This window comes from Ochotona princeps, chromosome 21 (assembly GCF_030435755.1).
Source record: "Ochotona princeps isolate mOchPri1 chromosome 21, mOchPri1.hap1, whole genome shotgun sequence".
Taxonomy (NCBI): domain Eukaryota; kingdom Metazoa; phylum Chordata; class Mammalia; order Lagomorpha; family Ochotonidae; genus Ochotona; species Ochotona princeps.
The window spans coordinates 38,609,482-38,632,108 of NC_080852.1; the positions used below are offsets into that span (position 1 = coordinate 38,609,482).

A 22,627-nucleotide genomic window follows, 5' to 3' on the forward strand; every position below is an offset into this window, starting at 1 on the left:
CTCACTGTGCGTGCGGAACACTCCTGTTTTTCCTTCCAGTCTTGGTTTGGCCTTGAAGGAAGAAATGGGGAAAGTCCCAGAGAGGAGGTTTGGGTCCCTCTGGGACATCTCTTTCCTCTCCTTCATTCTCATTCCTTGGGCTCCAGCCTGACCATCCCTGAGCTCATGAGGCTTTGGCCAGGATTTGCCTTCTGGAATGTTCTCCTTGGCCCCTTACTTGGCTCCACAGGTCCTTCCCTGGACAACTTGGATGTCTCTGTTCTCAGGGGTCTCTCTTGGTGTCCCCCTGTTGCTCCCCTGCCCCCATCGCCTCCTACTGAATGCCAGTTGCTTGCGTCTGTGCCTCCTGGTCGATCTCCTTTTCGGGAAGGGTCTGCCTTGCTCTGTACCTTCTCCCCAGACTTGTGCAGGTGGACACTAGACACACCCAAGCTGAGTGAGGGACCAGGTGAGGAGTAGACAGCGTGAGGCAGGTACTTGGTGGCCTGGATCTGACAGCCACCACCATGGAGTTGTGCAGGCTGTCCACAGAGCCCCACGCATGCAGCAGTGAGCAGAGCAGTGAGCACTGCTCACGAGTCTGGAGGTGTGTGCAGGTTGGGGAGGCAGCTCTGTTGATATTGGCTCATACCCACAGGGAAGTTGGCTATTTCTGGCTGAGGTGGCAGGGCAGTGTGGCTTGCGCCTCTCGCCCTCTGCAGGTTATCCCTGTGTTCCTGGCAAGGAACAAGTGCAAAGTGAGTAGAGTCTCCCAGAGTCTCTCTAGCAGGGCCTGGCATGCCTCCTTCTATAGGGCCGTACCAGTCCCTGGGGAGGCAACCTTGACCATCACTTTCAAGGTCACATTTTGACCCTTCTTCTAACCCAAGAAAGCCACCTGCTGGATGGGGACAGAGGCCTCTGGTGTTGGCATTCCTGACTGGTCAGACTTGTCTAGCTGGGCTGCAGGCTTGGCATCAATTTCCTGACTTCATCTGCTTTTTTCTTCCTTCGCTTTTTTTTTTTATTGTGGAAAATCTAAAATATTGCAAAAGTGGAGAGACTGGGATGATAAGCCCCTTCCCCATGCCATCCCTGCAGCTGACTTTCTGTAGTAACTCAAGGCTGGTCCTTCTTTCGCTTAAAACTGTCTGCTCTCCATCCGTTGACCCAGGACCATTAAGAAACAAATTGTAGCATGTTTGTTTTTTTCCCGTGGTCCTGTAACTCGCTCACAGTCATCTCCTGGGAACCCCGATGGATTCCAATTCCCTCTGGCTGTCTCATGATCCTGGTGCAGACACCTCTTGCCCTTGAACTGTCCCCTCTCACACATGCAAATCCTTACATGTCGTTGTTTCTGGAAGGATGTTCATGAGCTTGGTATCTTGGCTGCCTTGGCAAGGGACACAAAGCGGCGATGGACAGGGAATGGGAGAGACCTTTCTCTGGTACCTTTGTGATATTCAGATGTTTATATCTAATTTTAAAATTCCTATATATCCTGCTTAGAAGTGTAAGCCTAAACTCTAAAAATGAAAACATTTTTATGAAAAGGGTATTTCCCCTTTCCAGTGAGTTGAAAACGTATGTCCATGCACAAACCTGCCCACAGACGTCTATGACAGATTGGTGTGTAATTTCCAATGACCAGGAGCACCCGGTGTGTCCTTTGCTTGTGGACACAAAGATTAGAGCTACTAAGGCATGCAGAAGGATCTTGTTTGATGGTAGGAAGAAAGACACCACCAGGTGGTGCATATTGCTTAGTGACAGAGGCCAGTCTGAAGGACTGAAGGACTGAAGGACTGAAGGACAGTCTTAAGGACATTGCATGGACTGAGTCCAACTGCATGACTTCTAGAAAAGCCAGAACCAGGCAGATGGTAGAAGATGGGTGAGTTTCCGCGAGGGACTGGGGCAGTGTGGGAGACAAAAGTGGAGGAGTGAATTGGAGGGGATGTTCCCCCTTTCTCTCTCTCTCTCTCTCTCTCTCTCTCTCTCTCTCTCTCTCTCTCTCTTTGTTACTCTGTGTGTGTGATGGTCCATGAGGAGCAGCACGTCTGTGTGGGCTCCTAGCAGCAGTGTGAAATGGAGTCGGCCAGTTCAGGGTCACAGCCGCGAGTACCCCTGCAGGGCCAGAGCCTGGACCACGATCTGTGGCACCTGCTGCAAGCCTGGATCCTGGTGGCACTGGCTGCAGATCAGTGCCTTGTATGGGCAGGACTGGGATTGGATGCCGACAGATAAAAGGTATATTTGTTTTAACATGGAAAGCAAAGTGAACGTTCTGCACACAGGCCAGAAATCCCAGACTTGAACTGGCGTCCATAGGGGATGCTGAATTTACCTGCTATGCCACAGCACCAGTTCAGTGAATCTAAAAACAAAACAAAACAAAGCAAATAGTAACATGGGAAATACTTTTTATGTGATGAGTTGGCTAGTGTGCCTAAAAGTCCAACTGGGCATCTTGTCAGAAAAGCAGATTTTGATCCTGAAGACTGAGGCTAGGGCCTGAGAGGCAGGCAGGTACAGAGTCCTTGTGTTGAAGCTTTGCTAGGCAAGGCCAGGTGGTGATGGCAGTAGGGCAGGGTGTTGTGTGGGCACTTGAATTGCAGGGCCCTGGTAGTGGCCGTGCCGCCGCAGCCTAACATGCTCCTTGCTTCTGCCCGCAGAGATCCGCACGCAGCTGGTGGAGCAGTTCAAATGCCTGGAGCAGCAGTCGGAGTCGCGGCTGCAGCTGCTACAGGATCTCCAAGAGTTCTTCCGCAGGAAGGCTGAGATCGAGTTGGAGTACTCCCGCAGCCTGGAGAAGCTGGCCGAACGCTTCTCCTCCAAGATCCGCAGTTCCCGGGAGCACCAGTTCAAGTGAGAAGGGGCATGGTGGTGGGCAGAGTGAGGTGGGGCAGAGGAAGGCTGTAAGAGGAGGCTGGAGGGGCACGGTGGGTAGGGAAGGAGTGAGCAGCAATAGCAGGGTGTTTGGTACACACAGTGAGTGCTCGCTCAGTTGTCCTTGCTCTGACTACAATCCTGCCCCACATGCCGGGCAGACCCCTCCTTGATTTGGGGATTTACCGAACCTGTGCAGGGGTGTAATCCCTGGACGTCAGCCTGCTTGCCCCCTGCCCGCGCCTGGCAGCACCTGGACTGTAGAGCTTCCTCTCTGTGGAGATGAAGCCTAAAGCCTCCTCTTCCTCACTCCCCTAGGAGCCTCAGCCAGGCTCCCTCCTAGTTTATTTCCAACGATCAGCCCTCCTGCCCTTTACCCCTCAGCCCACATCCTGATTTCTCAGCACCCCGTGCCAGCTCGAAGCTCTCTGAAGCTCAGGGCACTTGTTGCCTCTCTCCCAGCCCTCTCTCCTCCCCTGGGTCTCCCCTTCCCGCTCTGTCTCTGCTTTAAGAACTTTATAATGAAATGCACACAACTTTGATCATCTTTTAAGTGTGGTCACATGACTGTGAAAGTGTCCCCACCACCATCTGTCTCCCAAACCCGCATTCTCTCTTCCCTGTTTGCCACTCTGCCTTTGTGGCTAGGAGTGAGGCTTCTATTTCACCTAACTGGTGATGCATGGCTAGCAACTCTGCAGCGACTGGCTCATCCACATGATAGTGCCTCAGAGAACTGCCTTCCATCTGATTTTGCTGATTTGAGAGAGAGAGAGAGAGAGAGAGAGAGAGAGATGACAAGCTCTCAGTCTCCTTTGCTGGTTTGCTCCCTGAATGCCCCCCCGACTTCATGGCCAGGACTGGGCCTGGCTGAGACTGGACTGGCACCAGACACTCAGTCCAGGTCTCCCATGCCAGTGGCCTGGTCACTGCTGCCTCCTAGGGCCTGCGTGAGCAGGAGTGGGTACTGGATAAAGGTGCATATGGATGCCTTGATGGGCATTGTGGCCTCTGGGCAAAGTGCCAGCCCCAGGCTTCCTTGTTTCTGTAGGCTGAATGTCCTTGTCGGGTCAGGGGGCCATGTCAGCAGCTGAAGGACACGCCCCTCCACAGTCCGAGGTCTCTATGACTTTGGGTTCCATGTGGCCGGGGAGTTTCACTTCCTCTAAACTCCCCAAACCTCTCAGCGATTTGGAGCATAGAACTGAGCGTCCCCTTGGATGGTGTCCCGCCTTGGCACCAGGAACACGAAGTAGCCCGAGTTGCTGATGCTTCTTCCTGCTGTGTCTTCTCAACCCGGACTAGGCCCTCCATGCACACCGTCCCCTGTCTCTGATGTGTATGTGGGGTGACTCTGCACCTCTGCCAGCCATAGAGAAAACACCCAGAAAGTACAGAAACACACGAGCGTGCTGTGTTGCCCGTCGTCCCACTGTCCAGAAGCACCCGTGGCTGATGCTCATTTGTCACTTAGCAACAGTCATAGCAGCCCTGACCTGTGAGTGGGGTAACAGCACTTGCTTGTGCCAGGTGGGCGTGGCATGGAGACGGAGCTCCCGAGGAACGGCATGTAGAGTGGTCACTGGGAAGACCCAGAGCTCTTCTGCCCCAACCCGGGCTGAGAGGGGGCCGGGCTCCACCCTGAGACCACTGCCACAGAGGCTGGCGCAGGAACCTGGGGCTCTGGCTGAGCCACATCCAGAACTGTTGGTAGCGACAGGCCTGTGCAAGGCCTTCTTGCCTGACCCCCACCTTCCACTTCAGGCGGTGTTTGTGTCGCTTCTGGGGAGTAGGGGGTGGTGGAGGCTGGGGCTCTCCTCTCACTTGCCTGTCATGAGTGTGGTCAGCTTGTGACTTCATTAACCGAGTGTCTCAGACACAGCAGGAGCCTGAGCTGGCATTCAGGTCCTACAGGCTGCTGTGATGCCGTACGGGTCTAATTAAGGTTGGTGCAGGCTAGTGCTGGTGGGACAGGCAGCCTGGACTTGCCCTTTGAGCTCAGGATGATCTGGAAGCCCCAGCCTGCTGTCTTCACCCACGGCCAGGCATTGTGAGCAGGTCCAGCTCTTGCTGGGCCTTTCTCACTGCAGGGGAGCCCATAAAGGCGAGGTCGAGGGGTGGAAGGGGGCGTGCAAGGAGGAAGAAGAACAATCTGGACTATGTAAAGTCCACCCTGGCTGTGGGGTTTGGTTCAGAGCGAGTCCTTTTGCCCAAGATCTCACAGCAAATTAATCCCCCTCCTTCATGTCCAGTGCTTGTCCTATGGCTCTGTTCCTGCCACAGCCCAGCTATTGTCCCCTTTCTACCTGGGCAGCTGCCCAGGTGGTGAGAGGACTCACCTGGACTGAGTCCCACAGGGCACAGGAGTCATTCAGGCTCGGCTGGAGGCCCCAGAACCTTCTAGAAGTGAGAAATTATCGCAGCAGTTGCTAGAAGGCCCCGAACCCCCAAGCTCCACTTTGTATAGACTGTGTGGGGCTCCCTGGCTTTGCAGCTTGTGGTTTTCGTCCTGAGAACCCTTCTACACCCTCACCAACTGACCCGTCATCCTGGGGCTAATGCAGGGAGCAGTCTGAGAACCCGGCAGCAGACAGACCAAGCTGTGTTGGAGAACACAGTGAATTTGGAAACCCTGGGTCTCTACCATCCAGCCACAGGGTCCGTGGTACGCTTGAAATGCTTTCCTATCTCACCGCCTAGAGTGGCTCTTGTTGTTCAGCTTGGCTCTGCACTGTAGACACGATAATAAAGGAGACACAGGTCTGTCGCTTAAAATGCAGTGATGTGGTGGGACTGCTGTGTGGCCTGGGGCGGGTTCTTTGAGCCTCAGTCCTAGAAGTTCACACAGCACTTCCTCTGGAGACTTCCCTTGGCTCTGGGTTGAGGCCTCATTCTGTAAGCCCACCCTGCCTCAGGCACTTGGTGTTTGCATCATTAATCAGTGTTTATCCACATTCTTAAAAGGCAGAGTGGCTGGGAGAGGCAGAGAAAAGAGGTAGCTTCCATGCCCTGATTCACTTCCCAGGTGGCTGCAACGAGAAAGGTCTGAACCAGGCTGAATCCAGGAACCTGAAACTCCATCCGGGTCTCCCACCTGGGTGACAGGCAGATAAAGCACTTGGGCCCTCACCTGCTGCTTTCCCAGGCATGTTAGCAGGGAACTGAATCAGAAGCGAACAGCCAGGACCCTACCTGGAGCTCAGACACGGGATGCCAGCATCCTCTGTGCCACAATGCTAGCCACCCTACTTCCTATCCAGCTTCCTACTAGGGTGTCCGGGAAAATGGCAAAAAGTGGCTCAAGTGCTTGGGCCTCTGCACTCAAATCAGAGATTTGGGAGGGATTCTGGGCTTTTATCCATGCCTAGCCTAGCCCTGGTTGTTGAGTCATTTGGGGAATTAAACCAGTGGGTAGAAGAACGCTCTCTCTCTTTCACTGTAATTCTGACTTTGAAATAAAAGTAAATCTTAAAAACAGGGATCTGGAATTGGAAGGGAAACTGAAACCCAGGCAATATGGGATGCAGTTCCCCTGAGCAGCGTCCTAACTCCTGGGCCAACCACCTGCCCTTTTCCCTCCTGATTTGTGCTGCCTGCCAGCTTCCAGAGGATGCCCCTGATGTACACACCCCATTCACAGAGTCACTGCTGTTGGGACCACTCTGGCAGTGGGGAATGACTGGGAGGGAAAGCGATAAGAAACTGTCTTCCAATCTGTGTAAGGTTTTTTTGGGGAAGTCAGAATTTGGAGAGAACTGGGAGGTGCTCAGCTGGTCCGAGAATGACATTCCATGCGAGCATCTTGCATGAGGCAGGTTCCCAGCATCTCCCGGCCTCACAGAGCAGCTGGGAGGGAGGAGAGAGCAAGCAGTCCTGTTTCCAAGGGAACCCACTTCTTGGGGAAGAATCATCACAGTTTTTTCACACATGCAGCGATTCTCTAAAAAGGGGTTATAATTTAGACACCGCCTTCTAGGTTATTCTTAAACAGAGAAGTCTTTCTGAGGCATATAAATGGAGCACGTAGCCTGCAGGGATTCAGGGCCTGGAGGGTAGGGGTGCTGAAGGAATCCTGCAGCTGGAGTCTCACTTGTATGGCTGTCCAGACCAGTATAGGGCTCCCCAGAATTCATAGAAAATGAAACTGAATGACAAATTTATTTTGGTGCCAAAAAAATCCATATATTCAGTGGGTCTTTGAAGAGTTCATGAAAATGCCTAATTTGAAAAAAAAAAAAAAGAAACCACGTATATTGTTGTACGGATGGCAACAATATTTTGCACCAAAATAAACTTTGCTTATGTTTCTTAAAAAAGAGGTCTGTTTGTTTATTTAAAAGACAGAGAGGGAATGAGAGAGAGAAATTGACTCAATCTGTAACAGCCGTGACGGGGCCAGGCCAAAGCCAGAAACGAGGAACTACATTTGGATGTCTCACATGGGTGGTTGGGGCCTGGGGCCTAAGTCCGCAGGTCCTCATCCATTGCCTTCCCAGGTGTCTTAGCAGAGAGCTGGATCAGAAGTAGTGTAGCTGGGGCTTGAGCCTATGGGATGCAACAGGTGAACTCGTTGGACCGCAACACCAGTCCCTAAATTTACCTTTTAATTCTGTGTTTCCACTTGCTTTGTGGGGTGCCTTGGTGCTTCCCAGAGTTGAAGTTTTCCCAGTAGCTGTGCCAGCTGTACCGCTCTCGGTCGCCTGTTGGGTGCCTGTGCTGTACAGGGCGGGTGATCTTGCAAGGGGCCCTTGCTGCCCCATTCCCAGTCCCAGGTATTCTGCTAGACATCTCACATGCCCTCATCTCCTTGAACCTGTGTGACCAACATGATTTACAAGGCAGGTGCTAGCTTTGTCCTTAGGTAAACATCTGGACATTTTAAATGTTGTGTGATTTGCCCAGAGGGACACAGCTGGGATGGAGGGGCTGGAATTTTTGTCATGTCTGGATTCCAAAACCTGAGCTTGCATTCAGCTGCAAAACTTGGGGGTGCAGCCCCTCATTTCTCTGAGCCCACTGAGGCTTTCTGAGCATCTTCTCCCACCCAGGCCCCATTCTCCCTGTGTGGGTTTCTGGGAGTTGCTCCTGCTCATCCACAAATGACAGCCTCAGGCTCCCTGTTTCTGCAAAGCCAGATGCTTTGTGGTTCATTTTTTAGGGGGCAGGGTCCCTCCAGTTCTCTCCTTTCTGTGTGCAACTATTTAAAGGCAAGCCCTCTCCTCACCCTCCCTGTCTCCCTAATCCCCCACCCCAGCCCAGTCTTTCTGTGGCTCTTAAGCTCCCTGATGCATAGCCACACTCTCAGAATTTTCAAACTGAACATGGAAGGGTAGGACCTGGTGCTTTCTTTGAACCTGCATAGGGAAGGGGCTTTTCCTGGGCGTGCATGGGGGACTTAGGGGATGTCTGGGATGGAGACAGCATCTGCAGAGAAACAGGCTTCAGCTCATCCCAGAGAAATGTCTGGCAGTCTGGACAGCCTGGGGAGAAAGTGGGCAGTGTGGTCAGCCTAGGGAGGAAGGGGCTGCCGGCCACATTGGCATAGTTTACAGAGGCCTGCTATTAGGAGTCGTTGCTGGGCCAGCTGTGAGCCATTGCTGGGGCCCTCGCAGTGAGTCAGGCCTGCTGATGACACCTTCTGTGCTCTTGGCCATTGTTGGAGTCTTGAGCTCCCTTCTAGCCAGCCGAGAAGTGACCTCGGGTGTCAGCACCTGCCTGGGTGCTGGGGCTCATGGTGCCACTTGTTCCCTGAGTTGGCTTTCTCATCCACCATCTGGTTGTAGCGAATTGGGCCGAGGCTGGGGACAGCCCTTTGCAAATAAACTTAGTGCTGTAGAAGGGGGATTCAGGATGTGGAGGGCGGTATCAGGCTACCCTGCCCAATGAAGGAAGGTGTGGGATGGCAGCTGGGCCTACAGTGTGACCTGAAGCTCCAGTGGCTCCTTAGTGGTTGCCCTGGGCCACCCTCTACGATTTTATCAGCAACTTCCAAAGCCTTCTCCAGGTCTGATCTGCTCACACGTGGCACGTGCATACACGGGCCAATTCCTGTGCAACGCCAAGCCGATGATGTGCGAGGTGAGCATTAACTCTACTCAGCAGCAAACAAGATGACGACCCAGACAGCTCAGGCCTTCCATTCTGATTGCACTGCCTTTTCCTGGCCTGCAGCTGCCAAGTCCTCCCAGGAGCTCTGGAGGTAGAGGTTCCCTGGAAAGGTGTCGCCAATCCTTGTGTGACAGGTAGGGATCCGAGGCCAGGCCAGGATTGGCCCAGGCTTTGGACCCACAGCCAAAAGGTGAAAGAATTAGCCAGAGAAGCTGTGGGTCAGGGCTCTGACCTCTGCTTAGTGCTGTATGCTTGCTGTGGTACACCCATTTTGCAGGTAGCTATATCAAGGCAAAGGGGCTTGCAGGGAAAAAGCACAGGTCCTGGTGGTGAGGATGCCAGCCTTGTCAGCTGAGGCAATGCCAAGCCTTGGCCAATTTACAGCACTCCCCCATACAGCACACACACACATACACACACTCACCCATACCCACATACACCACGGACACATACCCTCACACACATCACACACTCATCAGACTCACACCATACACATGTACATACCACATGCAGCATACACACACACCATGCACACACACCACACATACCACACACACTTACCTCCCATATACACACACACTCACCTACACCACACACACACACACACACACACACACACACACACGACTCCCACTCAAGGTCATGTTCTGAGGCTTCAGGGCTCAGGACTTCAGCAGGAATAAGGAGGCAACATGCTTCCCTGCCCAGGTAGCTGCCCCAGCGTATAGGGGGCACCAAAGAGGGTTCCCTGCACACCTGACAGGAACAATGGCTGAAGGGCCACCTGCACCCCGACTCTGCCAACAGGAACCCCCAGAGCCAGGGACGAGTCTTTGTACCTGTCCATTTCTTGTAGATAACATGTCTTAGGTGTTCCGAGGGAGTTCAAGGCCACCATTCTGAGCCTTTAGGGTGTGTGGCTGGAATGGATTAGTAGGGGGGCTGGGGCTTAGGTGCTAGTGCACAGGGCTGGGAGTAGCTGCAGGGGAGTCACCTGCATGCTGGAAGAAGCCAGGTCCCAAGGCCGAGGATCCAGACTCGTTCTGCAGCGAGGAGGCCTGCACACTTGGAAGTGGGTTCTGTTTGCTTAGCAAAATTCTCCGGCCCCCCAGCCGAGAAGCTGCGGAGTTGGCTCAGTACTGATTGCATGTTCCTGATGCAGCCGCTTGGCAAGGCTTGGCTCTGTGAGCTGTGGTGTTTGGATCCTGAGCCCCAGCTCCCCAAGCCAAAGAAAGAAAGCTGTGACTCAACAGTCACTGCTGGTTTCTGGCCATGGGGACCAGAAATACATGCACAGAAGGCTCCAGCATTCTCTCTGAGCTGAGCGACTTGTGCCTGGTGTAGAGACGCTCGGGTGCAAGGCTGGACGACAGAGAGGCTGCTCCCAGGGTGCCTCAGGCCAGACAGCACTGGCCCATTTTGTCACCTTTGAAGAATGAGGCTGGTGAAGAATGGGGGCTGGTGTTGTGGCCTAGCCAGCATCTCATATGAGTGCCAGTTTGTGTCCCAGCTGTTGTACTTCTGAGCCAGCTCTCTGCTAATGCATCTGGGAGAGCAGCAGAGGACAGCCTGAGTGCTTGGGTCCCAGCACTCATGTGGAAGACTCAAGAGAAGCTCGTGGCTTTGGCTGAGCCAGCCCTGGCCATTTGAGCATCTGGGAGAGTGAACCAGTGATGGATGACCTCTTTCTTGATCTCTCCCTCTCTTTAACTTTGCCTTTCTAATTATTAAACAAATCTTAACAATAGTGAGGCTGCCTCAGGCAAGGATGGCTGATGGTGTGGGGAGCCGGAGCCTGGGCCTTGGCGTGCCACCATCCGAAAGGGCAGGGATACCAAAGAGAAAGGAAGTGCCCTGAGGTGGGCATCTAGCTTTGCTGAGCATGGCCCAGGTGCTCTTTTCCGAGTCCTGTGCCATCCGATGGCAACAGTGTGTGAAGGCATTGGGCTGAACTCCAAGATGGGCAGAGCCCTCACCCTTACTCTGCCTCCTCTGTCTGGAACCCGTTTCTGCTGCCCATCCTCCTGGTCAGCTGCCCACCCCCTCACAGCTCTTTCTTCAGAGCCCAGGCCTTCAGACTCCACCCTTTTTTCAGGTCACTTCAGTGATCCTCAGAATCAGGTCCTGGGCTTCCACGGTGCTGTACCACACCCCTCCCCACCTCTCCAGCACCTGCCCTCATACTTGTGGGTGCCATGTGGGACACATACATGTCTCTCCAACCAAGCTGTGTGCCCCATAGGGGCAAGGACCAAGCCCAGGACTAGATCCTGTTGAGTATACAATAGTGATGTGAGGGGTGAGTGAATGCTGTCGCATGACCAAGAACTCATTATGGGTGTCCAGCCACAAGGGTCAGGATGTAGTTTGAACTGCCAAGCCATGGGGTGCAGGTGACCTGAGTGAAGTGAGCCAGTGAGGCAAACAGGTGACAAGTCTTCCTGTCTTGCCTATCCATTCACACACCCACTTACCCAACCACCAATCTACCCCTGCAACCACCCACTCATCCATTCACCCACCCATACACTCATCTATCCACCTACTCACCCAACCACTCCACCCACTCACCCATCCACCAATCCATCCACCCACCCACTCATCCATATATCCACTCACCCACCTGTCTGTTCTCTTACCCATTCATCCATCCATCCACCCAACCATCCTTCTAGGTATGCTTTTCTTCACCCATCTTCCCATTCCTTTGTTGATCCATCCATCTGTGCATCTGCCCTGATTCTTTCTAAAACCAACATTGGTCACAGCACGCCCCTGGTTCCAGTGCCTTCCATGCCTCCCTGCTTCCTTGAACAGGCACCCTTGACTCAGGGTGCATGCTAGATTCTTCTAGAGAGCATTTAAACAAATAGTTTAAACCCTAGCCTTGGGGCTTCTAACTGGTCATGTGGGGCCTTGATCGAGATGGTTTTTTCACTCTTCAGGGAAGGCTGAAGACCATGGGATCTGGAAGATAAATTCCCAGCTCCTTGTCCCAGTCTTCAATGCCTGGACACTTCACCCTCCTACCCGGCCTCATGCCCTCAGTCCTCCACTAATATACTCAGAATTCCAGCTTCCCTGGCTCTGCCTCTCCCTTCCATCTGCCTCTACTTCCACTCTCCCTTGGTTTGGAAAACTCCTCCCCATCTTCTGAGACCTATCACAACTATGGCCTTTTGTCATAGTGTCTCTTGTGTAGCACCTGTGGTTGTCAGGTGGAGGCAGGGTGGGGCAGGATGGGGCAGGGTGGGGTGGGGCCCTGGTGTGAACGTGTGTGCCAACACACTGGAAGGCTTACTGGGCCACGGATGTTGGGACCACTCCCTGGCATGACCCTGCCAAACCGATGGGCTTTTTCCAGCAAGTTCCTCAGTGATGCCAGCACTGCTGGCCCAGGGGCAGGGCTTGGAGGGGTGTGGGATTGCAGGAAGGGAAGGAAGGAGGTCGTGAGTCCAGGCAGAGCAGGGCGGAGGGATCCCAGGGCGGGGATCCTCGTGGCCAGGGCCTGGCACACAGGATGTGGGAGGAGCACCGAGCCTGGACTGCTGTTCCCACGAGCCAGCGCGGTGTTCTGCGGGAGCTATGCCTCTACTTACCCTGCCTCCCCAGGGTTTTCTAGTGCAGGTGATTGGGTCTTTCCTAGCACTGCAGAGAGTGGGATGAAGAGTTGCAAGGAGATGTCTGGTTCAAGAAGTCGTGGTAGGTATGGGGCTCAGAGTCAGAGGCCCAGATTCCCACTTCAGGGGGGACCCTTCCACCTCTCACAGTCTTTGTCCCACCCGTCAGATGTGTGACAACCAAATCCATCTTGGGGAGGTACTACAAGGGTCTCAATAGCTGAAGTGAGGAGTGGGTGTTTGGCAGAGTGGTTAGGCTGCCGCCAGAGATGCCTGCATCACTTATCTCTGCGCTTCATTCAAATCACAGCTCTGCTCTCAGTTCTGACTTCCTATTAGGAAGGCAGCTGGGCAACCCTCCCTGGGAGGCAGCAGAGGAAGGCTTCAGCGTGTGGGTCCCCCACCAGCCACCAGCCACCAGCCACCAGCCATGGGGCTGGCCAAGCTTGAGGTCTGGACTTCTGGCTTTAGCCTGGCCCAGCCTTGGCTACTGAGGGCATTTAGGGAGTCAACCTACAGATTGGCAATCTCTCCTTCCCTTCTCCCTCTACCGCTATCCCTCCTTTTCCCTTTCTCTGCCTTTCAAACAAATAAAAAACTTGAACATGGGATGGCACTGGTGCGTGACGACATCGTGCATTGTGGTGGACATTCCGATGAAGTTACCTGATGGGTCTTTTCCTGCAGGAAGGACCAGTACCTCCTGTCACCTGTGAACTGCTGGTATCTGGTCCTGCACCAGACCCGGCGGGAGAGCCGAGACCATGCCACCCTCAATGACATCTTCATGAACAATGTCATAGTCCGCCTCTCCCAGATCAGCGAGGATGTCATCAGGCTCTTCAAAAAGGTGGGTGAGCCAGTCATGCCCCCAGTGACAGGAAGGCAGGCATGTTGAGAGGTGTAAGGGGCACAAGGGGCCGAGAGCCAGCTGGGCGCTGCAGCCCTGGGCATGCCCTGCAAAGACACCCCTCTTGGCTACCCACTGTGAGGGTAGAGTCCTCCTCAGGATCAGGTAGGAGGTGCCCACGCCCTGCAGCCGTATGAAAAATGTCATCACTGGAATCACCTGTGGTCATGCATCATCACTTTATTGCTCTAGAAACTTCTTCCTGTATGCAAACGCAGTATGGTTCCTATGTGTGCTTGTGTTACATGTTTTTCCCCACTGCATGCATGAAATTATTCCCAGCTGATGTCACCTCACACGCTGTCACATGATGGCGACATGTTCCACGTTGGTGGCTATGTCTGTGTGCCACATTCAGTGCTTACGGAGCCTCTGCCCTGTTGATGCACCCCGACTGACTGAATTCCTCTCCCAGAGGACTCCTGTGACTCTCTTGATCACATGCATTGCCTGCCACAGATTCAGCTCCAGGGCATGGACTAGGGCTCATTTTTTGGCTCCTGAGGGGTACCTCTCTGTGGCTGCAAAGGTTAGCCCACCTGGGGATCAGAGCTCACAGGTGAAGGGGATGCCCCCATGTTATGCCCCCAAGGTATCTCTGTCTCTAGCTCCTTGCACTGTGCCTGGTGCACGCAAGGTTTCTCAGCAAACGTAACCAGGTAGACGGACGCAGGCAACAAAAGGGTCCCTGAGTGCTGCCACGCAGGACCCCCAGAGCTGGGTCAGGGCTGTAGGCATGCCCTCTGTGCCTTGTCCTGAGCCTTCCCTGCCTGCTGTGCCTGTGGCTCCCTGAGTGAGCGTGACTCTGAGAGATGCTCATCTTCTGGTTGACTGAGCCTGGGATGAACAAGATCCATCTTTCCCATCCACATCTCAGCTGCCAGTAGCCCGTTCTGTGATGGAGCTTAACAGGGTGGGAAATAATGAAACAAAATCTGCAGCTGAGCTCCCTGCAGCCTTCTTCCAGGCTGGTGCACAAAGAATCTAGCTAGCCCCGTGGAGCCCCAGGAGAGCTGGCCGGAGCCTGGCTGGCCAGTACGGCACAGCAGTCGCTTCCTGTGGCACCAGTGAGAGTGCAACCTGTCCTCGTTACCCGATGGCCTGCTGGGAACCTCAGCCCAGCTGTGGGGGGTGGTCTCAGGTCAGCACAAGGACCTCAGTCACCCTGTGTAGCTGCAGGGAGAGCCTAGGCAGCTAGGACCCCTCTGGACCTCTGCGTTCTTGCCTGGCAAACAGAGAAGATAATACTGGAGGCTGAGTCGCCAGAGCAGGTGCAGGTGATAGTGTTGCTTGAATGGTAGCTTGCCATTGATCCCTAGGAAGAGGACAGTGTTGTCAGGAGAGACTGTAGCAAGTGGAAGGGGTTTCCAGGCTGGTTGGGGTCATCCCTGCACCTGTCCTCTGATTCAGATGTGGGGCATCCACTTGGCTTGCCTGCTCTGCACTGAGGGAGGTGCTGAGGCCCTGCAGTTGGGTCTTCCCTGGGGGCCAAAGGCAGCACCCCATGCTCTGGAAGCTGTGCTGGTGGCCTTTGGTGGCCAGCTGGCACTCAGGGTCCCCTGGAGCGAACAGGTGACCGCAGGTGGCGTTAATGCAGCTGCACCTGCTGTGAGGCAGGGACCTCAACCTGCCAGCTCTTCAGAGAGGAGCCTGGCTTTGGGTGTGGGGACTTCAGGGGTGCAAGGAATGTGCCCAGAACTCTGTTTCTCTGCGTTCTGCCCTGATTTCCTCTTTTACTGACTCCTGTGAGTCAGTGCCTTCTTGTGCGGTGATCTAGTGGCCCCCAGCAGTCTAGGCTGCTTGTCCTGCCTGTGTGACCTCCTTTCCTGAGAATGGGGTCTTTGAGCACAGTTGCCATGAGGGTTGCTGAGGTGCCCTTGTGGTCCAGGAGCTGCAGTCCCTCTGTGACCAGGCCTGACTCCTGCAGCCTCCCCACCAGATTCCTGAGATCTGGTGAGGGGTAATTCCTTGAGAAGGAAAAAAAAAAGACCCATGCAAAGGAGGGAGAAATCAAACCTCAAACCTCGCTGGGCTCTCTGTCTGGGCTCTCTCTGCAGCTCTGTCCTCCGCCCTGCCCCCTGCCCTGTCCCACATGCCCCTCAGAGCAGTACACTCGTTACTGCTCCAGAGAGCCCTTTCACTGCACACAGGGACAGCTGTGACCAGCACAGTGCTCTCCATACTGAGCTCACAGGCCCAGAGGCATCACATGGTCCACATAGAAACCAGATCCATTGCTGAAGATACACGGTGTAGCTGCTCACTGAGGTCCTTCATTCTGCTGCTGGAGAGGGCCAACGGTCTCTCTGGTTGCCTGTGGTTTGGCTTTGCCTCTGCGCCCCAAGATGGCAGCTCTTCCTGGGCCCTGCCCCAGGCCTTCTCTGGTAGGGTACAGGATTCAGGAGCAAGCAGAGCCCTCGAGCAAGGTCTGACCAGCCACAGGGGAGCAGGACTATCTAGCCACATTCCTTCAGTGGAAAAAAAGATGCTTATTTGAAAAGCTGTTGGTCACTCTCCAAATGCCTGCACCAGCCAGGGCTGGGTTAGACTAAAGACAGGACCCAGAACCATGTCTGGGTCTCCCACATGACAGGAACCCAAGGACTGAGCTGTTGCTACTGCCCCCTAGGCAGTGTGAGGGATTGGGGGGAAGCTGGGTAGACAGCAGAAGTGGGGCTTGGACCCCAACACACAGTGGAACTGCCATGCCAACATGTCTGCCCCTGACATTTTATTTAGAATAACAAAGGCCGGGAAGACATTGGCCTTTCCAAAGGTTGTCTTGCTCTGACATTCCCGAGAGTTTTTGCTGCAGCTGTTTTTGAATCCAGCCTGTGAATCGTGCATTGGTGTTTCTTCTTACTCTGTCCCTCTAAAACTTCCTTTGCCAGATTCCAGTCAGATGGGGTTAGGAGCCTTGGTTAAGCGACTTTTCCGGCATCAAGAAAGTTCGTTTCATAAGAGGCCCCGCTTCTGCCTGTGTGTAAAGCGCCTGCTTGACCTCCTTCCCCTGTCATCCTCGTTCCCTTCTTCTTGGGTCATGTCTTCACTGCAACCTGGGTGAGGGTGCCAGGCGAGGCAGAGGAGGAGCCCGAGGTGCAGGGGACCCTGGTACCGGGTGGTGAAGGGCCACTGGGGCCTTGTGTTTCGCTTGTAAGATCGGAAGTTCTGACAGTGCTAGGCACCACCACTTGGGTTTATGCTTGGCGGGGTCTACCTGCAATATAGTCTCCCCTGCTACACATCACTATTGTTGGCCAGTGTGTATGTGTGTGTACACACAAAAAGTCAACCAGACAGTAGAATCAAAAGATGAGTTATTAGGTGCAGAAGTTTGAAATCTGTGCAGATTTTTCATTATATGCTTTCTGATGACCTCCAAACAAACCAGCAAAACAAACTTCTGTTTCACTTGTGTGAACTTTAAAGTGCTTGTGTTGCATCTACTTGGCCCTTTGGCTTCCCTGATGCTGTCTGCACCTGAATTTGTGTCCTGTGTTTCAGCACTGCCTCATCTGCCGCCCCCCACTATCTCCATCAAGCTTTATATTAGAGTCTCCTAAAGGACGTGTTAATCCCAGTTGGGCAGCCCCACCCCCATGGTTTCTGATTGGTTCAGTGTGTAGGGCGATGTAGAGTCTGCATTGCTTACACATCCCCAGGAGCTGCTCAAGCTGCCCCCTACCCCTACCCCGCAGAGAAGGGAGGCAGTACAGGCAGTAGTTGGTCCATCCTCCTTGGGGCACAGATGAGCAACTGAGACCTGCTGAGTCAGACATGGGAGTCGAACTGGGTCCACTTACCCACTGGGCACAACAGCTGGGCTCAGTGGGGTCTGTGTACAGCCTCTTGCCTGACCCTCCCGCCCCCTGAGACTGGACGACGAAACCCCTTCCATTTGTAGCCTTGCTCTGTCTTCCCTGTGCTGGACAATAGCGCCCAGCAGTCTGTGCTCTGATGCCTGCGGAATGTAATTACTTGCCAGGCTGTGATGTGAATTTGATTGTGGGAAACCATGGTGTTTCAGGAGGAAGTGTTATGGGGGAAGGGCTCTCAGCCAAGGACAGAGGGTGTGTGGTGGAGGGCTGACTTGTTTTTGAAAGCGGCCATTCACTGTGTGGTAACAAGGACTGGGTCTTGAGCGAGCTGCTTCGTCCCCGCCTCGAAGATATTCATTGCATTTCATAAATAAATCAGGGCTTTTGTGTCCAATGATGGGTTTGCTTTGCAACAGAGATCAAAAGCACCCTCAGCCTTGGATTCAAAGCTCGGTTCATTCTTTTTGTTTGCAGGAGAGGGTGAGGGTGTGCCTGCTGGAGTGTCCAGCTTGAAGGCCTTGTGGAGACACAGAGCAAGCAGAGTGGGCAGGCTGCCAAGGAGTGAGGAGTCTGCAGCCCAGGCCCCACTGTGTCCCTGGGAGATGCCACCAGGAGGGATGCCTCCCCTGCACATTGGCAGCCCAGCCCAGCCAACACACACACACGAGCGAGTTCAGAATGTGAGTGAAGAGTGGAATTGGAAGATAAGCTTATTGTGGAGCAAAGAACTATGAAATCCATGTGTACGCGGGATATTTTAAAAGTTCATGGAAAATGCTGTTATAAAAAAAATAAGGATAGACTTCATGTATTTTTGGCACCAAAGTACGTTATCTCTTATTTCCATTTTCTGTAAGTCTTCTTTTTAATGGATTTATCTATTGTTTTATCTGAAAGAGTTAGAGAGGGAAAGTTAGAGAGAGCAAGGTTTATTCCCTAAATGATCACCACTTTCAGCGATGGGTCAGGCCAAAGTCAGGAGCCAAGAACATTCTCCTCTATCTGGGTCTCTCAACCACTTGGCCCATCCTCTCCTGCTTTCCCAGGCAGCTTAGCAGAGAGCTGGGTCAGTGGTGGAGCAGCCAGGACTTGAACTGTCACTCACATAGGATGGCAGCATCACAGGCAGTGGCTTAACCCTTTGTACCACAATCCAGATCTATCTGCAAGCTTTTTGGATCCTCCTTGTGTGTTAATGTTGTGATGACACTACAAACAGCTGCTGTCGACGTGTGCCAGGTCCTGGGCCAGATGTTGTGTATACATCTCATTCTTCATTGTTCCATTTTATAGGTGAGGAACCTGGGTATGAGCTGAGACGGGCACTACTCTAGAACCCTTGCACATGTGGGACACTGGCAGGTGCCATGCTGAGGATCCAGCAATGGGTCAGCTGCAGTGCCCCCCCGGGGGGGCTTCCCAGGGCAGCAGAAGCTACAGCAGGCATGGAATAGGTGTTATCTCATAGTCCACCCAGGGAGAGTACATGCAGCCAGGGCAGAGAGGTTGGTGATGGCACATTTGATGTGGGATTTGAAGGATCCAGAGCTGCCAGGGCTCAGGCACCCCAGAGCGCTGGCTGAGACACTCTCCAAGGTGCAGGGTGGTACACACAAGTGCAGGGCAGTGCAGAAGAAAAGGAAGGAGCTAAGCTGGCAATGGGAGAATTCAGGCCATGGCCCTCCGTTGACCCTGCAGAGCTGTCCGAGGTTGGGTTCTGACACCATCCAGCTGATGGTAGCCACTCACTGGCTGTGAGCTGAGTTAACACCTCTTCAGCTGAGTTTGGTCTCCTGGCAGCATTTGCTATGGCCGGGGTGCAGATCCCACATGTCATTGTCCACAGCTGATCTTGCAGACTTTGAGGAAAAGCAAGGGGTGGGAGTCAGGCCACAGCCAGGGCAGGTGCGAGCCGAGGCTGGCCATGTGTCACCAACATATGGGCAATTGAGTTTGGTGGTTGGAGCCAGGGCATGTGAGCTATGTTGAATCCCTTAAATCCCTTAAAACCACTGACATGTGTCACTTCCAAAGCAGAATTGGTAATCCCTTCCTTTGTGGGATCATTGTAGGGAAGGAAAAGGAATGTGAAATGCTTGTATGGTGCCTGGTAAGCCAGGACAAGTGCAGAACTTGGGGAAGAAGCAGTGGGGTGGCAACCTGCACACAGGTGGCATGAAAGACCATGCACTCCGGAGAGTACTCCCTGGTCTTTGACCATCACCAATTGCTTTCTCCTGCCCTGTTCTACTGGCCAGAGCCACCACCCAGCATAAGGGAGGGGCAGAGGCACCATTGAATTTCAGAAGGCTTCCAACTTCTGACCATTTCAGGACAAAAACTCTCAGCAATTTGGAGCAGAAGGGAACTCACTCAATCTGACAATGAAGACTGACCGTGTTTCCTGCTGAGCATGAGCCAGCAAGATGGCTGCTTACCGGGTTACTGGGCCACAGTGAGGGAAGGCCTGTGAGCCAGCCTCATCCAATTAGAGAATGGCACCTAGGTGTGCATCTGAGAAGGAGTAAAGGCTCACACTGCCACAGTCACACAGTAGCTGCAGCCCAGAAGCTTGGAGAAGTGATGCTGTCATTGTCATTCAGTTATAAATATTTCATACTTTCCATTACCATGTATTCATGGCTCATGAATTATTCAAGATCAGGTTTTCTCAGTTGTGAAGGTTTCTAAAGAGCTCTCAGCTTATTTTTCAATTTCCTACTCTGTTGCATGGTAAGCATAAGAGAATTTGGCCTGCCTAAAGGATGTGCTTTCTATTTGTTAGAACATTGGCCTCATCAGGTATCTCAGCTTTCTCTGAAGTGTTGCTCATTAAAACAGGTAGTGCTAGGAGCTGGCACTATTGTGTGGCAGGTGAAGACAATGCCTGTGCTGTCACCGAGAGTCCCTCTAGGCAACTGTTTGAGTCCTACCTGCTCCACAGGCTCCCTGCTAATGCACCTGAAAAGGCAGTTTTTGGGCTTATGCACTCATATGGGATACCTGAATGAAGCTCTTGGCTCCTGGCTTCAGCCTGGCCCAGCCCCAACCATTGCAGCCATTTGGGTAGTGAACTAGTGGATGGAAGACCTCTCTGTTGCTCCTTCCCTCTCCATAACTCTTGGAAATAAATAAGTAAACCCCTTAATAACAATCAAATAAAACAAAACAGCAGGTAGGGCTAGAGCTAGGCTAGACAGTCTTCTCTGTGGGATAGGGTGGGGTCCAGCAGCAATACCTTGAACATATACATATAAGTTGGCACCTGGTACATGGCATTGTTACTGCCCAACTTGGGAGCGAAGATGTGACCATTCAGGACTGATCAGGTGGGCTGATTTGTATATGTATAACACACACACACACACACACACACACACACACACACCCCTCCATATAAAGAAGTTTGCTGCAGTTGTGTTTAAAGGAGAAATAAAGAAAAATAGCCTGAGCATCCATTATAAAGTGAATGGTTTGATAATTATGGTTAAGAGTAAAGGTGAAGAAATCGGATCTACAGCTATCCCTGTGGATAACACTTGGAAGCAAAAATGCTGGCTGAGAAGAACATAAGTTGTGGTGTGATGTTGCCCTAAGATTCATAATATTGTTCCTTGTTCATATTATTGGACAGGTGGTTGAGGTGAGGTTATGCAAAATGCAGGCCGTGTGAAATGTACTCTCCAGCTTTGGAATAATAATTTAGGGGGAGGGAGGAAGGAGGCTGAGAGCACCTCATCTGTGTCTGTGAAAAGTAGATTTGAAACAAGCATGGCATAATCTGAATAGTCTTCTCTTGGGGACTTAGGCAATGCCACTGTTCTCTATTTTTTCTGTGTGTTTTAGATATGGGAAGGTGGGAGTTATAGGCAGATTGGAGACAGGTCAAGAGGTCCTTGGGTGGGAGACTAAGAAAGTGAGTTTCATATTGTGGACATTAGAGATGTGGAGAAGGTTCTGGGGGTAGTCAGTGTTTAGCCAGACTGGAGGATGATTCACTTAATGGGCCGTGGGTGAGAGTGGACAGAGGGAGAGTAGCTTCATGTTATTTTACATATGCAAAGAGACCTCAAACTGCTCCTGGAAAATGAAATTCAAAGATAAAAATGGAAATGTAAAAGACCTTTCCTAGCATAAGACATGTTTGTGGGTGATGAGAGCAGCAGTTAGTCCATCCCTAATGACCTAGGGATTTAGTCATATAAAGCAGTCAGTTTTTATATGACTAACTGAAGAAAATCATGGTTCTTTCTTGGGGGTTTAGACCTGCCAGCAGGCCCCGAGGTCACCAAGGGTGAGGCAGACTCTGGTGCCTTCAGCTGCAAGAACCACCAGAGGCAAGCTGGTGAGGAATATCCACTTTATTATGCATAGGTTACAGATTTTAAAGGGCAAGGAAGGGGGGAGGGCAGGAGGGAAGCTTCTGGCAGACCCAATGTCCACCAAAGACACTGTGACTGACTGTATGACATGTCTACTTCCCTAGATCTTCCAGTCATCCTTCATGTTTCACGTGTACTCCCCTTGACCTCCTAGCCATGTTGGAGCTCACACTCCATGTGTAGGCCTGAAAGCTGTGCCTCAGGCCATGGGGGAGTAAGCTTTAGGTTATGCCTGCCAGGCAGCAGGGCAGGGGCCTGGGGAGATCGCCCACAGTTCTTGGTTCAGTTTTGGTAGAATTTGTGTTGCTATGATAGATACTATTTGCCAATTTGAAGCCTTATCCAAGGCTTCAGACAAGCTAGAACAAGTTCATCTGAGTTACTTGGGTGCAAAAAAAGAATTTTAAGTCTATTCAGTTTTTTTTCCCACAGTAACAAATTGTTCATGAACTGCACATGTCTGTTAGTGGTGAAAGGAAATAGAGGCCTGGATTGGGGAGATCGACATGGAAATGGGAAGGGATGAAGGGCTGGATGCATGATGGCTGGCTGGGTGAAAGAGTAGACAGGTGGATGAGTTGATGTCTGGGAGGGTGGGTTGGTGGGTAAAGATGTGGGAGGAGATGTTTTTGAAATGCTGACATGGTCCTCCTTCACCTCCTATCCATAACCTTCAAGCAGAGAAGCAGGTCGTGGCATGCCAGGAGGTCCCACTGATGGGTGAAGTTGGCGACGGAGCTGCCATCAGCCATGTTCTGAATCCAGCAACATCTACAGTCACCTGGGGGACAGTGGGGAGAGGAGACAATAGCTCCAGGGTTTCCTAGGAAGCTCCCTGGGCCAGCAGGCTCTCGCTCCAGCCTGTATCTGGAAGAGATTTCTGCCCAAAAAAAGCCAGCATCAGGATGATGGCCAAAG

The 22,627-nt window shown here is 52.6% G+C and overlaps 1 protein-coding gene across 3 annotated transcripts in view; it reads left to right on the top strand.

Annotated features, from left to right (window-relative positions):
- The window catches only part of SRGAP3 (SLIT-ROBO Rho GTPase activating protein 3), a 151,120-nt gene that overhangs the window by 78,195 nt on the left and 50,298 nt on the right, over nt 1–22,627 (top strand). For all 3 annotated transcript variants that reach the window (XR_009247314.1, XM_004581282.3, XM_058678393.1), the window contains exons 2-3: nt 2,658–2,850; nt 13,287–13,449. Coding sequence is in view for 2 of the 3 variants with exons in the window: in XM_004581282.3 (XP_004581339.1) it covers nt 2,658–2,850; nt 13,287–13,449 (356 nt within the window). In the remaining variant the exon portion in view is untranslated. The remainder of the gene's footprint in view (nt 1–2,657; nt 2,851–13,286; nt 13,450–22,627) is intronic.